Genomic DNA, 13,760 nt, shown 5'->3' on the forward strand with positions numbered 1-13,760 from the left:
CTTACCCAGCATGACATCCTTCTCCAGTGACTGTTTCCTCCACTGTTGTAGGAGCTTCTAAAAAGATAGTCTTCCCTGGTGTTTGCCCCAGTGCTTGCTTACTATGTTAATGCATGTGTCTTAGCCTTTCTCCATAGAAGAGTCCTGACTTCTAGATCAGCTTCACTCTTTTCAGAAGACCCACAACTCATTTCTTGAGTTGCTGCTTTCTTTCCTATTCCTGACCTTTACCTCTATTATGTTTCCTGTTTTTCCACTATTGTCTCTGTTTAGTAATTCACATTTCTTCCCCATGCCCTGACAGTTGTGTTTCGAGGTTAAATAAGAGAACCCAGATTATAAGTAAATACTTAATATATAATGGAATAAAATGCTGGAAGATATGCCAACAGTATTTTAAATATGAGCAGGATCACCCTTCGTGGGTAAGTTTTTGCAGAGCTTCTAGACTAAGAAAGACTCAGAAGAAGAGGCAGACCACTTCTGAATGATTAATATTGAAAACTTTATGAATGGCAGCAGAATATTGTCAGATATAGGGCCTGAAGATGTGTCCCTCTGTTTAGAAAACACTCAAAACAGATTGTGGAAAAGCTGTATTTTCAAAGTAGAGTTGACCTTAATAATGTGAATGGAGTAAAACTTTTGGGATCTTCATTTGATGTTGTGGCACAACTCAAACTGGTAAGATTTGGCTGTAAACATCCAGTAATAATCAGAACTTGAAATGTACTAAGCTGAATTGAGAAAAATTAAAAGTCACCAAAACTGGAATGCATAGACATCTATATTCTAGGCATTAGTGAGCTAAAATGGACTGGTACTGACCATTTTGAATCAATCAGTTTACTATGCAAGAAATAACAAATTGAAGAGGCATGGTATTTCTTATTCTTCGCCAAAAAGAGCAATTCAAGATCTATCTTTAGGCACAATGCTACCCATGTGCCTACAAAGGAGACCAAGGAACTCTGGTAGCATAGTGGGTTATGAGGTCAACAGTTTGAATCTACTAGTTGCTCTGAGACAGAAAGATGGGATTTTTCTGCTCCTATAAAGGTTTACCGTCTAGGGTCACTATGAGTCAGAACCCATTCCACTGCACTTAAGTATCGCTACCACAAGGAAGACCAGTTATTACTACTATTAATCAAATTTACATACCAATCACTAAAGCCAGTGACGATGAAGCTGGAGAATTCTTCAGCTTCTTCAGTCTGAACTTGATCACGCATCCTGTCAATATACAATGATAATTTCTAGTGATTGGAATGTGAAAGTTGGAAACTAAGTGGATCAGTAGTTGGAAAATGTGACCTAGGTAATAGAAATGATGCTGGAGACCATATGATAGAATTTTGGGTGACCAATGACTTATTCATTGCAAATACCTTTTTTCCAACAACATAAAAGACTATACACATAAACCAAACCAGGTGAAATTCACAGGAATCTAATTGACTATATATGTGGGAAAAGATAATGCAGAATATCATCAGCCAAAACAGATCTATGGACAGATCACCAATTATTCATATGCAAGTTCAGGCAGAAGTGGAGGGAAGTTAAAACAAGTCCATGAGAGCTAACATATGACATAAAATATCTCACCTGACTTCAGAGACCATAGCAAAAATAGATTTGATGCACTAGACACTAATGACCATAGACCAGAAAAGTTGTGGGATGACATCAAGAACATTGTCCACAAAGAAAGGAAAAGGTCATTACAAAGACAGGAAATGTTTAAAGAGACCAAAATGTATCTCAGAAGAGACCCTGAAGCTTTCTGTGGAATGTAGAAAAGCCAAGCAACTGGAAGAAATGAAGAAAGAAAAGAGCTGAACAGACGGGGAAGGTTCAGAAGACAAAATCAAATATTGAAATGTGCAAAGACCTGGAATCAGAAAACCAAAGAGGAAAACCATGCTCAGCATTTATCAAGCTGAAAGCACTGAAGTAAAAATTCAAGTCTCAACTTGGTATCAACAGTGGATTGCGAACCACAAGGTCAGTCATTCAAACCTACCAGCTGCTCCTTGGAAACCCTGTACAGGGTGAGCTATGAGTCACAACTGACTTGACAGCACTTAACAACAACAACAACAGCATGGGCAAATAGACTCCTGTCATGGTGCTGTAGGATGAGCACTGGACTGCAAACCAAAAGGTAAGCAATTCAAACCTACCAGCTCTTCCTCAGAAACCCTATACTGAACTGCTGAGTCAGAATTGACTTGATGGCACTTAACAACAAATGGGCAAAATATTGAATGATGCAGGAAGCATCCAAAGATGGAATGCATACATAGAGTCATAGTCCCCAAAATAATTGGTAGATGTTCAGCCATTTCAAGAGAGTAGTACATGATCAAAAACCCAATGGCGTTGAAAGAAGTCCAAGATTCATTGAAGGTATTGGCAAAAAAATAAGACTGCAGGAATTGATGGAATCCAGATTGAAATGGTTCAACAAATGATGCAGCACCAGAGACGATCATTCATCTATGGAGGACGGCTACCTGACGAACTGATTGGAAGAGATTCATATTTGTACCCATTCCAAAGAAAGATGACCTAACAGAATTCTGAAATCATGGAGCGGTATCATTAGTATCACATGCAAGTACAGTGTTACTGAAGAAAATTTAAAAATAATTGTGGCAGTACATCAGAAATTAAAGCTATTTTCAGAAGATGACATGGAGCAAGGTTTAGTTACTGATGTCAGATGTCAGATGGATCTTGGCTAAAAGCAGAGAATACCAGAAAGATCTTTACTTGTGCTTTGTTGACTATGCAAAGGCATTGGACTGTGTAGATCATAACAAACTATGGATAGCAGTAAATATAATGGGTATTCTAGAACATTTAATTGTACTCAACAGGAACCTGAATATAGATGTAGAAGCAGTCATTAGACTAGAACAAGGGGATACTGACTGGTTTAAAATCAGCAAAAATCTGCACCTGGGTTGTATCCCTTGACTCTATTTATTCAATCTGTATGCTGAGCAAATAATTTGAGGAGCTGGTTTTTATGGAAAACAACAGGGCATCAAGAATTGAGGAGCCTTATTAACAACCTGCCATAAGCAGAGAGTGCAGCTTTGTTTTCTGGAAGCCTAGAAGACTTGAAATACTAACTGATGAAGATTAAAGACTACAGCCTTCAGTATGGATTGAATTCAATGTAAAGAAAACAGAAATCCTCACAAGTGGACCTGTGAATACCATCATGATAAACGAAGAACAGAATGAAGTTGTCAGACTTCATTTTGCTTGTATTCACAGTCAATGCTCATGGAAGCAGCAATGAAGAAATCAAAAGATGTGTTGCATTAAACAAATCTGCTGCAATAGACCTCTTTAAAGTCTTTTTTTAAGAAAACCTCTTTAAAGTCCTGGTGTGGCTCTGTAGGATCAGCTGTGGACTGCTAACCACAAGTATGGTGGTTCAAACCCACCAGCTGCTACTTGGAAATCCCATACAGGGTCACTATGAGTCAGAACTGACTCGACTGCCCTTAAAACAACCAAGTATTAAAGAGTAAAGATAAAAGATACCACTTTGAGGACTAAGTTGCGGCTGATCCCAAGCGATGGTATTTTTAGTCACCTCATATGCATGTGAAAGTTAGACAATGAATAAGGAAAACCAGAGAAGAATCTGTGTGTTTCCAACTATGGTGTTGATGAAGAATACTGAAAGTATCACGGAGTGCCAGAAGAGCAAACAAATCTGTCTTAGAAGAAATCCAACTTGCTCTTTAGAAGTGAGGCTGGTGAGACTTTGTCTTACAAACTTTTGACATGCTGTCAGAAAGGACCAGTTTCTGGGGAAGTACATCAAATTTGGCATTGAAAAAGAGGAAGTCCCTCACAGGTTGGACTGACACAGTGGCATCCAAATGGGATCAAGCATCACAATGATAGTGATGATGGTATAGGACCAGGCATTTGTCTGTTGTGCACAGGGTCATGATGAGTCCGAACTGACTCAATGTCACCTAACAACAACTTTTTATGAAAAGTCATTTCTGTATGCTCAAAAGTAACAAAATGCCAACTGATAGCTCTAGAAGACCCTCTTCTTTTAAATTTAATTGCTAACCCTCTTCTTTAAGAATTAATTGCTTCACCTTATATTAATTGTTTCACCTTCTGGTAAGCAGTTACTTACAAGTAGACAAAAGAAATTTAATATCCCATGGTTCACAAAGCTCCTTCAATAAATCTTATGTATTCTAGTTCATTCCTGTTCAACTCTTGAAATTAACTAGGCAAATTACTAACCTAATCAATATTGCATTACACGTAAATTCTGCATGTCATCTTGGAAGATTAAAAGCAAAAATAAAGGTGCACATCACACTTCTTAATTACTTCTTTTTAGAACCTATAATGAAGAAACCTGAACAGTTTCTTGAGATTTCAAGTCCATTTTTGAATTATAGGATGAATCCATTTACAATTCCAACACAAACGTAAGTATATACCATTCTTGTCTGCAAATACTTCTTGCTAGCAAATCAACTGTCTTGTGATATTATGTGTGGCTAAAAATAGCACAAGTAAAAACATTTTGAAGAAAATTAATTTTAAAAAGAGGTCAAATATTTGTATAAGACCTATTAAAGGATATATTCTTTGTTAATCTATAGCTTATGATTTCATTAATTCACATTTAACAAACATTATTTGTTCATCTTTTATGTGTGAGCCTATACATTTCATTAGAAGCCAGAAAGCCTTGCTTTCCTAAGTATTAGTTTCTGGGGGGAACCAGATGTATAGGTAAATAGTTACATTTGTAATAATTACCAAACAAAGATAAATCTCAAATCCTATGTTTGAACCTCAAGAAACCTAATTTGCAGAAATGTTGTTAAGTGATGTTGAATCATCTTCAGTCCATAGGAGCCCTTAGTCCCACAGGGTCTCCTAGACGGTAATCTTTGTAGCAATAGGCCCACGGGTCTTTTCCTGGCATAGCTGCTGGGCAGGTTTGAACCACCAGTCTCTCGGTTAGCAGCAGAGCTTGTGACCATTGCGCCCCCAGGGCTCTATTCAGAACTAGTTGTTGTTGTTAAATGACTGATTCATAGTGCCCCTGTATAGGATTTCAGTTTTTACTCCTGACCTTATAGTTTAAACAGACCATTCGGTCCAGTGCTTATTCTACAGTGCCACACCAGGACTCCTCAGAAATAATTAGAACTCTGAATATAGGATTTTAGTTTCAATGATAATGTAGGAAGTAGAATAATTTCCCAGCAGTGTGCAGATTGGTGTATAGTATTCTCCTTTTGGATAACATGACTTCTCCTCTGTTTTATGATCGTAAGCCTATCCAGCGCTTCAAGCCATGCCTCTATCACCTATAAACAGTCTTCTTTTATTAAAATCTCACAGCTTTGAAACCATATTGGAGACTATCCTAAGGGCAATGTTGGAATCAGCTGCTATGAAAGTGATTGGATAGACTTAGCTCATCCTTTCATTCATTTTTGCTACACTGCCCATAGCTCATGCCTTCCCCTCACCTCTTCTGACTTAGAGTTAGAATTTGATGGAGAGGTTTCTGGGTAGCCTCACCTATTGGGTGCGCTCTCTGTTGATTTAATGAGTTTGTGGGTTTCTCTGCCCTGCTGTGTTTCACTATCAATCTGTTCTCACCTGTCTTCCAGGAAAAGTTTCATTGCTCTGATCTGCTCACTGGAATTGTGGGAGGGAGAAAAGGGTGACATTTGTATTCGATCTGTTATCCTGAGCTGAAGGCTTGTGGTGTTCGGCTTCTGCCATCCTCTTACTTACATTTGATTTCTCATGGTTGTTCTCTATGTTCCTTACCCACGTAGACCCAGGACTCAACCATTTTACCTTGATTCCCCTCAATTGCTCATCCCTCAAAAACAAACAAATAATCCAAAACAACAAGTCGATAAAGGAACTTTGTTGAAAGTTTGATGGAAAAAGATGTGTAGGCTGAAGAAGGTGTTACATTTTGGTCATATTTAAGTAACTCAAATATTACATGAGAATATTCCAAAAAGAAAAAATAAAAGCAAACCTACTGCCATCCAGTTGATTTCAACTCATAGCAAATTTATAGGCTAGAACAGAACTTCTGGTTAAGGGTTTCTGAGGTTATAGAGCTTTAGGGAGCAGGCAACCTCACCTTTCTCCTGCAGAACGACTGCTTGGTTTGAACTGACAACCTCATTGTCATTTTGTTGTTGTTGTTGTTAAGTATCATGAGTTCTGATTGTTGTTGTTGGTGTTAAGGGCTGTCGAGTCAGCTCTGATCCATAATGACCCTGTATAGAGTTTCAGAGGAGCGGCTGATGGATTTGAACCACCAACCTTGCATTTCAAACTGACCTTGCTGTCCAGTGCATTATGCTGGAGCTCCACACCAGGACTCCCAGTTCTGAGTAAAGATCGTTAACATCACTCAGCCACTTTGCCATTAATGATTCTCATTGGCCACCATTCCTAGAGTCCAAGCTTCTCATCATGTTTGAGAGTCTTATCACTTCTTTTTGTAGGTGTTTCTTGTCCCCCTATTGAGTTTTCTTTCAAAGAGTAGGCATTTTTGTTTATTACTGCCTCCTCACAGACTATATCCACAAAGTCTCACCTCCCTTACCCCTAAAGAGAACATTGTCTTTCAAAATGTTTCCTAAATAATTCTTACCCTTAGAGCAAGGGTGAAGAACCTTTTTTCTGCTAAAATTTGCCAGTGTCATTCACAGGCCTTACAAAATTATTAACTTAAAATTTAGCCTGCCATATTTGGTCAAATATTTAATTAATTCACCCCAAATGTGAATGCTGTGTTTCTCTGCTATTCATAAGATTTTCAGTGACTAAATATTCGGAAGTAGTGTGTCACTCCTTCTTCCTAGTCTGTCTTCGTCTAGAAGCTCATCTGAAACCTGTCCACCATGGGTGATCCTGCTGGTATTTAAAATACCCGTGGCATGGTTTCCAGAATCACAGCAACTCACAAGCTGACAGACAAGTGGTGGAAACTTGAATGGTCTAAAATTAAGAAAGGTATGTGACAAGGTTGTATTCTTTCACCATACTTAGTCAACCTGTATGCTGAGCAAATAATCTGAGAAGCTGGGTTATATGAAGAAAAACATGGCATCAGGATTGGAAGAAAACTCATTAACAACCTCATTAACAATATGCAGGTTATACAACCTAGCTTGCTGAAAGTGAAGAGGACTTAAAATATTTACTGATGAAGATGAAAGAGCACAGCCTTCGGTATGGATTGCATCTCAATGTAAAGAAAATAAAAATCCTCACCACTGGACCAATAAACAACATTCTTATCAACGGAGAAAAGATTGGAGTCAAGAACTTCATTCTTCTTGGATCAACTAGTCAACACTCATGGAAGCAGCAGTCAAGAAATGAAATGACGTATTGCATTAGGCAAATCTGCTGCACAAGACCTTTTTAAAGTGTTGAAGAGCAAAGATGTCAGCTTGAAGACTAAGGTGAGCCTGAACCAAGCCATAGTATTTTCAATAACCTCATATGCATGTGAAAGCTGGACAGTGAATAAGGAAGACCATAGAAGAATTGATGCATTTGAGTTATGGTGTTGGAGGAGAATTCTGAAAGTGCCATGGGCTGTCAAAAGAACCAACAGATCCGTTTGGGAAGAAGTGCAGCCAGAGTGCTTCAGGGAGGCCAAGATGACCAAACTTTGTCTCTCATACTTTGGACATATTGTGAGGAGGGACCCGTCTCTGGAGAAGGATATCATGTTTTGTAAGGTGGAGGGTCAGAGAAAAAAAGGAAGACCCCCAGCAAGATGGATTGGCAAAGTGGCAGCATCAATGGGCTCAAATATGACAACAATAGTGAAGAAGTTGGCCCAAGATCAGGCATTGTTTCGTTCTGCTGTGCATAAGTGTCTCTATGAGTTGGTACTGACTCGATGGCACCTAACAACAACAATGTGATTGCTGGAGTCCTGATATAGTACTATGGGTTAATGCGCTGGATTGCAAAGTCAGTTTGAACCACAGGTCAGCAGTTCAAGCTCACCAGCTTCTCCTTGGAATTCCTATACAGGGTCACTATGGGTTGGAACTGACTTGACTGGTGGCATTCAACAACAACAACAATGTGATGACTATGGAGTCCTTGTGTGGTGCTATTGGGTAAATGCAGGACCACAAGGTCAATTTGGACCTCAAAGTCGGCAGTTCAAACTCACCAGTCATTCCTTAGAAACCCTACGCTGGGTTGCTATGGGTCAGAACCGAGTTGATGGCACTTAATAACAACAAACTTAATGACTGGAGTCCTGGTGTGGTGCTGCAGGTTAATATACTGGTCTGCAAGGTCAGTTTGAACCACAAGTTTGGCAGCTCAAGCTCACCAGCAACTCCTTGAGAACCTTATACAGGGTCTCTATGAGTTGGAACCAACTCTATAGCACTTAACAGCAAGTGTGGTGCATGGACTCCTGATGTGGTGTTGCAGAATTAGCCCTGAACTGAAACCACAAGGTCTGCAGTTCAAATCCACCAGCTGCTCCTTGGAAGCCCTATACAAGACCATAAGAGTCACACTGTTTTGGCAACACTTAGCAACAATGACTGAAACTATGGCTGCCTTGGCAGGACTAGACCAAATGATTTTCAGGGCCTTATATAGCCCACAGGCCAGACATTCTCCAACCTTGCTTAGAGCAGTAGCTTGTGAAGTAGTTAAAATAATATATTTCAGTTTTTCTACATGACAGATTTTCAAATATTGGAAATTATATACCCTACTCCATCTTTTTCTTCTTATTGAGTTTCTGGATATAAAAAAGGATATCATGTGAGCTATTTTCCATTCTTAGTGATTTTTCAGTTACAAAAGCAAAAGAAATTAGCTTTGTTTTAAAGTCACTATGAATCAGGTTTTCTGTCACTTGGGGCAGAATCCTAATGGATACTGCACTATATTATAATGAAATACAGTGTTATCATCGTTTTTGTCATTAGTAAAATAGACAATCATTTGGTCAAAATTTAAATGTTTTGTCACTTACAATGGAAATACTTATGTATATACTAAAAAGTGTCTTTCATCATTAAGTAGAGTATACTCAAAAATGTTCTTGATGCTTGGTGCATCATACTCAGCATAATTTCTTAGTGTAGGATAAGTACTGGATTACCAATTTTATGGTTAGTAGTTCCAACCCACCAGCTGCTCAGTAGGAGAAAGACGAGGCTGTCTACTCTCAAAAAGATTTACAGTCCCCGAAACCCTATAGAGTTGCTATGAATCTGAATCAACGTAATGAAAGTAGATTTTATACCACAAAGGCCTTGAGGTCTTTGAGTAACTACAATTGCCCTACTATTCAATGGATCCAGAGTACTGAGATTTTTTGGATTTTGTGTATTTAATTGGCTTTAGTTTTGTAGTTGTTAAGTGACTTGGAGTCAGTTCTGACTCATAGTGACTCTGTATAGAGTTTTCTGAGTAGAATCTGTTGAGTTTAGACCTCCAACCTTGTATTAACAATCCAGTGCTTATCTAATAATGCCACACCATTACTGTGTCTTAGTGTTATTTTCACATTATTAATGACTTTTTTAGAAGACAACACTGTCCATAATAAGATAATATCCATACATGTACAAGGAAGACCAGCTAATACCACGATTATTCAAATTTAAACACCAACCACTAAAGCCAGTGATGATTAAATTAAAGAATTCTACCAAATTTTTCAGTCTGAAATTGATCAATATGTAGTCAAGATATATTGATAATTACTGGCAATTGGAATGCAAAGGTTGGAAACAAAGAGGAAGGGTCAGTAGTTGGAAAAAAAAAAAAAAGCCTTGGTAATAGAAATGATACTGGAGATCACATGATGGAATTTTGTATAACCAATGACTTCCTCATTGTAAATACCTTTACTGATCATGACAAGCTATGGAAAACATTGCAGAGAATAAGTATTCATGAACACTTCATCGTGCTCATGAGGAACCTGTATTTAGACCAAGAGGTTCAAATAGAACAAGGTGACACTCAATAGTTTAAAATCAGGAAAGGTATACACCAAAGTTGTATTCTTTCATCATATTTATTATTTCTATATACTGAGCAAATAATAAGAGAAGCTGGTTTTGACATATTGCATTAGGCAAATCTTCTCACAGGACCTTTTTCAACTGTTGAAGTGCAAAGATGTCACCTTGAGGACTAAGGTGAGCCTGACCCAAGCTATAGTATTTTCAATAACCTCATATGCATGTGAAAGCTGGGCAGTGAATAAGGAAGACCATAGAAGAATTAATGCTTTTGAATTGTGGGGTTGGAGGAGAATACTGAAAGTGCCATGGGCTGCCAAAAGAAGCAATAGATCCTTTTTGGAAGAAGTGCAGCCAGAGTGCTTCTTGGAGGCCAAGATGGCCAAACTTTATGTCTCATACTTCAGACATACTGTCAAGAGGGAGCAGTCGCTGGAGAAGCATATCATGTTTTGTAAGGTGGAGGGTCAGAGCAAAACAGGAGGACCCCAACGAGATGGATTGGCCAGGAGGCAGCATCGATGGACTCAAGTGTGGCAACAGTAGTGAGGTTGGCTCCGAATCGGGCAGTGTTTTGTTCTGCTGTGCATAGCGTTGCTTTGAGTCTGTACCGACTTGATGGCACCTAACAAAAACAGCGAAGATCTGCTGTACAAGACCTCTTTGGCATGTTCAAGAGCAAAGATGCTAGTTTAAGGACTAAGGTGCACTTGACCCAAGTTTGGTATATTCCATAGCTTCACATTCATGTGAAAATTGAACAATGAATAAGGAAAATCATAGAAAACGAGATATATTTGAGTTATGGTGTTGAGTAAAAATATTAAAAGTACTGTTGATTTCTCGCAAAACAAGCAAATACATGCTGGAGTAAGTAGAGTCAGCATGTTCCTTAGAAGTCAGAAAGTCTAGACTTAGTCTCTCATACTTTGGACACATTATCAGGAGTGACCAGTCCTTCTGGAAGGATATTATGCTAGATAAAGTGTAGGGGTCAGCCAAACTTAAAATTCTCCAACAAGATTGCTTGGCACAGTGGTAGCAGCAGTGGGCTGAAGCTTAACATAGATTGTGAGGATGGTGCGGGATGGGGCAGGGTTTCATTCGGATGTGCATAAGGTCAGTATGTGTCGGAACCTACTAAATGGCACCTAACAGCAACAATATTTATAACTTATTTAAACCAGTTAAAATTTTATCTTCAAATAAGTATTTATTGCTGTAAAAGTGAGCTTTAAGGTAAATTATTTTACTGCCATCACTCCACGGACACAAACTTTAGTGTATTTACCACCAACATGTAAAGTTGTATTTTTGAAAAAAAAAATTATTGAAAGAAATGTTTTAACAATCATGTTGTTGCTGTTGTATTGACATTTGCCATTAAGTCTGTTCTGACTCATAGCAACCCTGTATTGGGTTTCTCAGGAGTTGCTAGTGGGTTTGAACTGCCAACCTGTGGTTAGCAGTCCAGTGTTTATCCTATATATATGCACTAAGACTCCAACAATTATTTTAGGATCCTTAAATTCTAACAAGCTTTTAAGTAATGCAAGGAAAATTTCATGGTTCTCCTTTCTCATTTTAATATATAACATAAAAATAGAAGTCAAAATGATAAAAATTGGAAATATTGTAATAGTGTTATAATAATAAAATACTATAATAATGGAAAGTTCACTTATGAATACTCGTCAAATATCTAGAAGTTTTTTTTTTATCTTTTAAAGTTCTAAAAGAACTTCATGCAAATGTTCATTTATTAATTTGATCATTGAGAACTTGAAATAAGGCTAGTGAAGTCAGGAAATAATTTTTAAATCTTAGTCTTGGTGTGGCTCTATAAGATAAACACTAAACTGCTAACCACAGGGTTGGTGGTTTAAAAAAACCAGCTGTTCCTCAGAAGACTTACACAGGATTGATATGAGTCAAAACTGACTCGATGGCACTTAACAACAGCAACAATTAGCCTAACCAGCACTAATGCGTCAATGTATTGTACTATGGTGGCTTGTGTGTTGCTGTGATGCTGGAAACTGTTGTCCAGTATTTTAAATACAAGCAGTGTCACTCATGGTGGATAGGTTTCAGTGGAGCTTTCATACTAAAGCAGACTAGCAAGATGGAGAGGCAGACCACTTATAAATGATTGCTGTTGTTGTTGTTAGGTGCCATCGAGCTGGTACCAACTCATAGAGACCTTATTCACTACAGAATGAAACACTACCTGGTTCTGTGCCAATCTCTCAATTATTGCTATGCTTGAGCCCATAGCTATTGCCACAGTGACAGTCCATCTCATTGGGGGTCTTTCTCTTTTTCGCTGACCCTTCACTTTACCAAGCATGGTATCCTCCTCCAGGGACAGATCCATACTGTCAATGTGTCCAAATTATAAGCGACAAAGTCTGGCCAGCCTGGCTTCCAAGGAGCATTCATTCCAGCTGTACTTTTTCCAAAACAGATCTGTTTGTTCTTCTGGTAGTCCATGGTACTTTCAGTATTCTCCTCCAGCACCATAACTCAAATGCATCAGTTCTTCTACGATTTTCCTTACTCACTGTCCAATTTTCACGTGTATATAAGGTTACTGAAAATTCCATGACTTGGGTCAAACACACACGCCTTAGTCCTCAAACTGACATATTTGCTCTTGAACACTTCTTGTGCACCAGATTTGTATGTCATTTGATTTTTTGACTGCTGCTTCCATGAGTGTTAATGGTTAATCTGAGCAAATTGAAGTCTTTGACAGCTTCTATCTTTTACCATTTATCTTGATGTTATTTACTGGTGAAGTTGTGAGAATTTGTGTTTTATTTACAATGAGATGCAATCCATACCAAAGGTTGTGGGCTTTGATCTTCATCAGTAAGTATTTTAAATCTTCTTCACTTTCAGCAAGCAAGATTGCATTATCTAAATGGTTACCCCTAAAAGCCTTATAAATAGCAGTGAAACATTTTCTGTTAGAGTGCTAGAAGATAAGGTTCAAAGTCACTCAAAATACGACTGGGAAAGAGCTGCCTCATCAAAGTACAATTGACCATAATGACATGAATGGAGCAAAGATTTCAGGACCTCCATTTGCTGATATGGCATAACTCAACATTAAAATAACTGTAGACATCCATTAATAATTGGAATGTGGAATGTACAAACCAGGAATCTAGGAAATTGTAAGTTGTCAAACAATAAAATAGAATGCATAAACATTTATATCCTAAGCATTAATGAACTGAAAAGGACTGATATGGCCATTTTGAATACCAAACTGAAGAGGCATGGCACCACATTTGTCATAAAAATACCATTTAAAGATCTGTCTTGAAGTACAGTACAGCTTTTGATAGAATAATAGCCATGCGTTTATAAGGAAAACCAGTTAAAACCACTATTATTCAAATTTACGCATCAACCACTACAACCATGAAACTGAAGAATTCTGCCAGCTTCTTTGGAGTCCTGGTGTGGCACTTTATGATGAGGACTGAACTGCTACTACCACTCCTTGGACACCCTATATTGGGTCTCTATAAGGTGGAACTGACGTGAGAGCACTTACCAACAACAACCAACTTCCGTCTGAAATTGAGCAAATGTGGAATCCAGATGCAATGATACTTTCTGATTATTGAAACAGTAAAGATGGAAACAAAGGGGAAGGATCAGTAGTTGGAAAATATG

General features: G+C 38.2%; 1 protein-coding gene across 1 annotated transcript in view; it reads left to right on the forward strand.

The window, feature by feature from the left end:
- ADGB (androglobin) overlaps nt 1-13,760 on the forward strand; it is a 330,382-nt gene that overhangs the window by 154,225 nt on the left and 162,397 nt on the right. The window contains 1 exon segment of the mRNA XM_006872054.1: nt 4,397-4,487. Coding sequence (XP_006872116.1) covers nt 4,397-4,487 — 91 coding nt within the window.

This window comes from Chrysochloris asiatica, unplaced genomic scaffold, assembly GCF_000296735.1.
Source record: "Chrysochloris asiatica unplaced genomic scaffold, ChrAsi1.0 scaffold00182, whole genome shotgun sequence".
NCBI classification, from domain to species: domain Eukaryota; kingdom Metazoa; phylum Chordata; class Mammalia; order Afrosoricida; family Chrysochloridae; genus Chrysochloris; species Chrysochloris asiatica.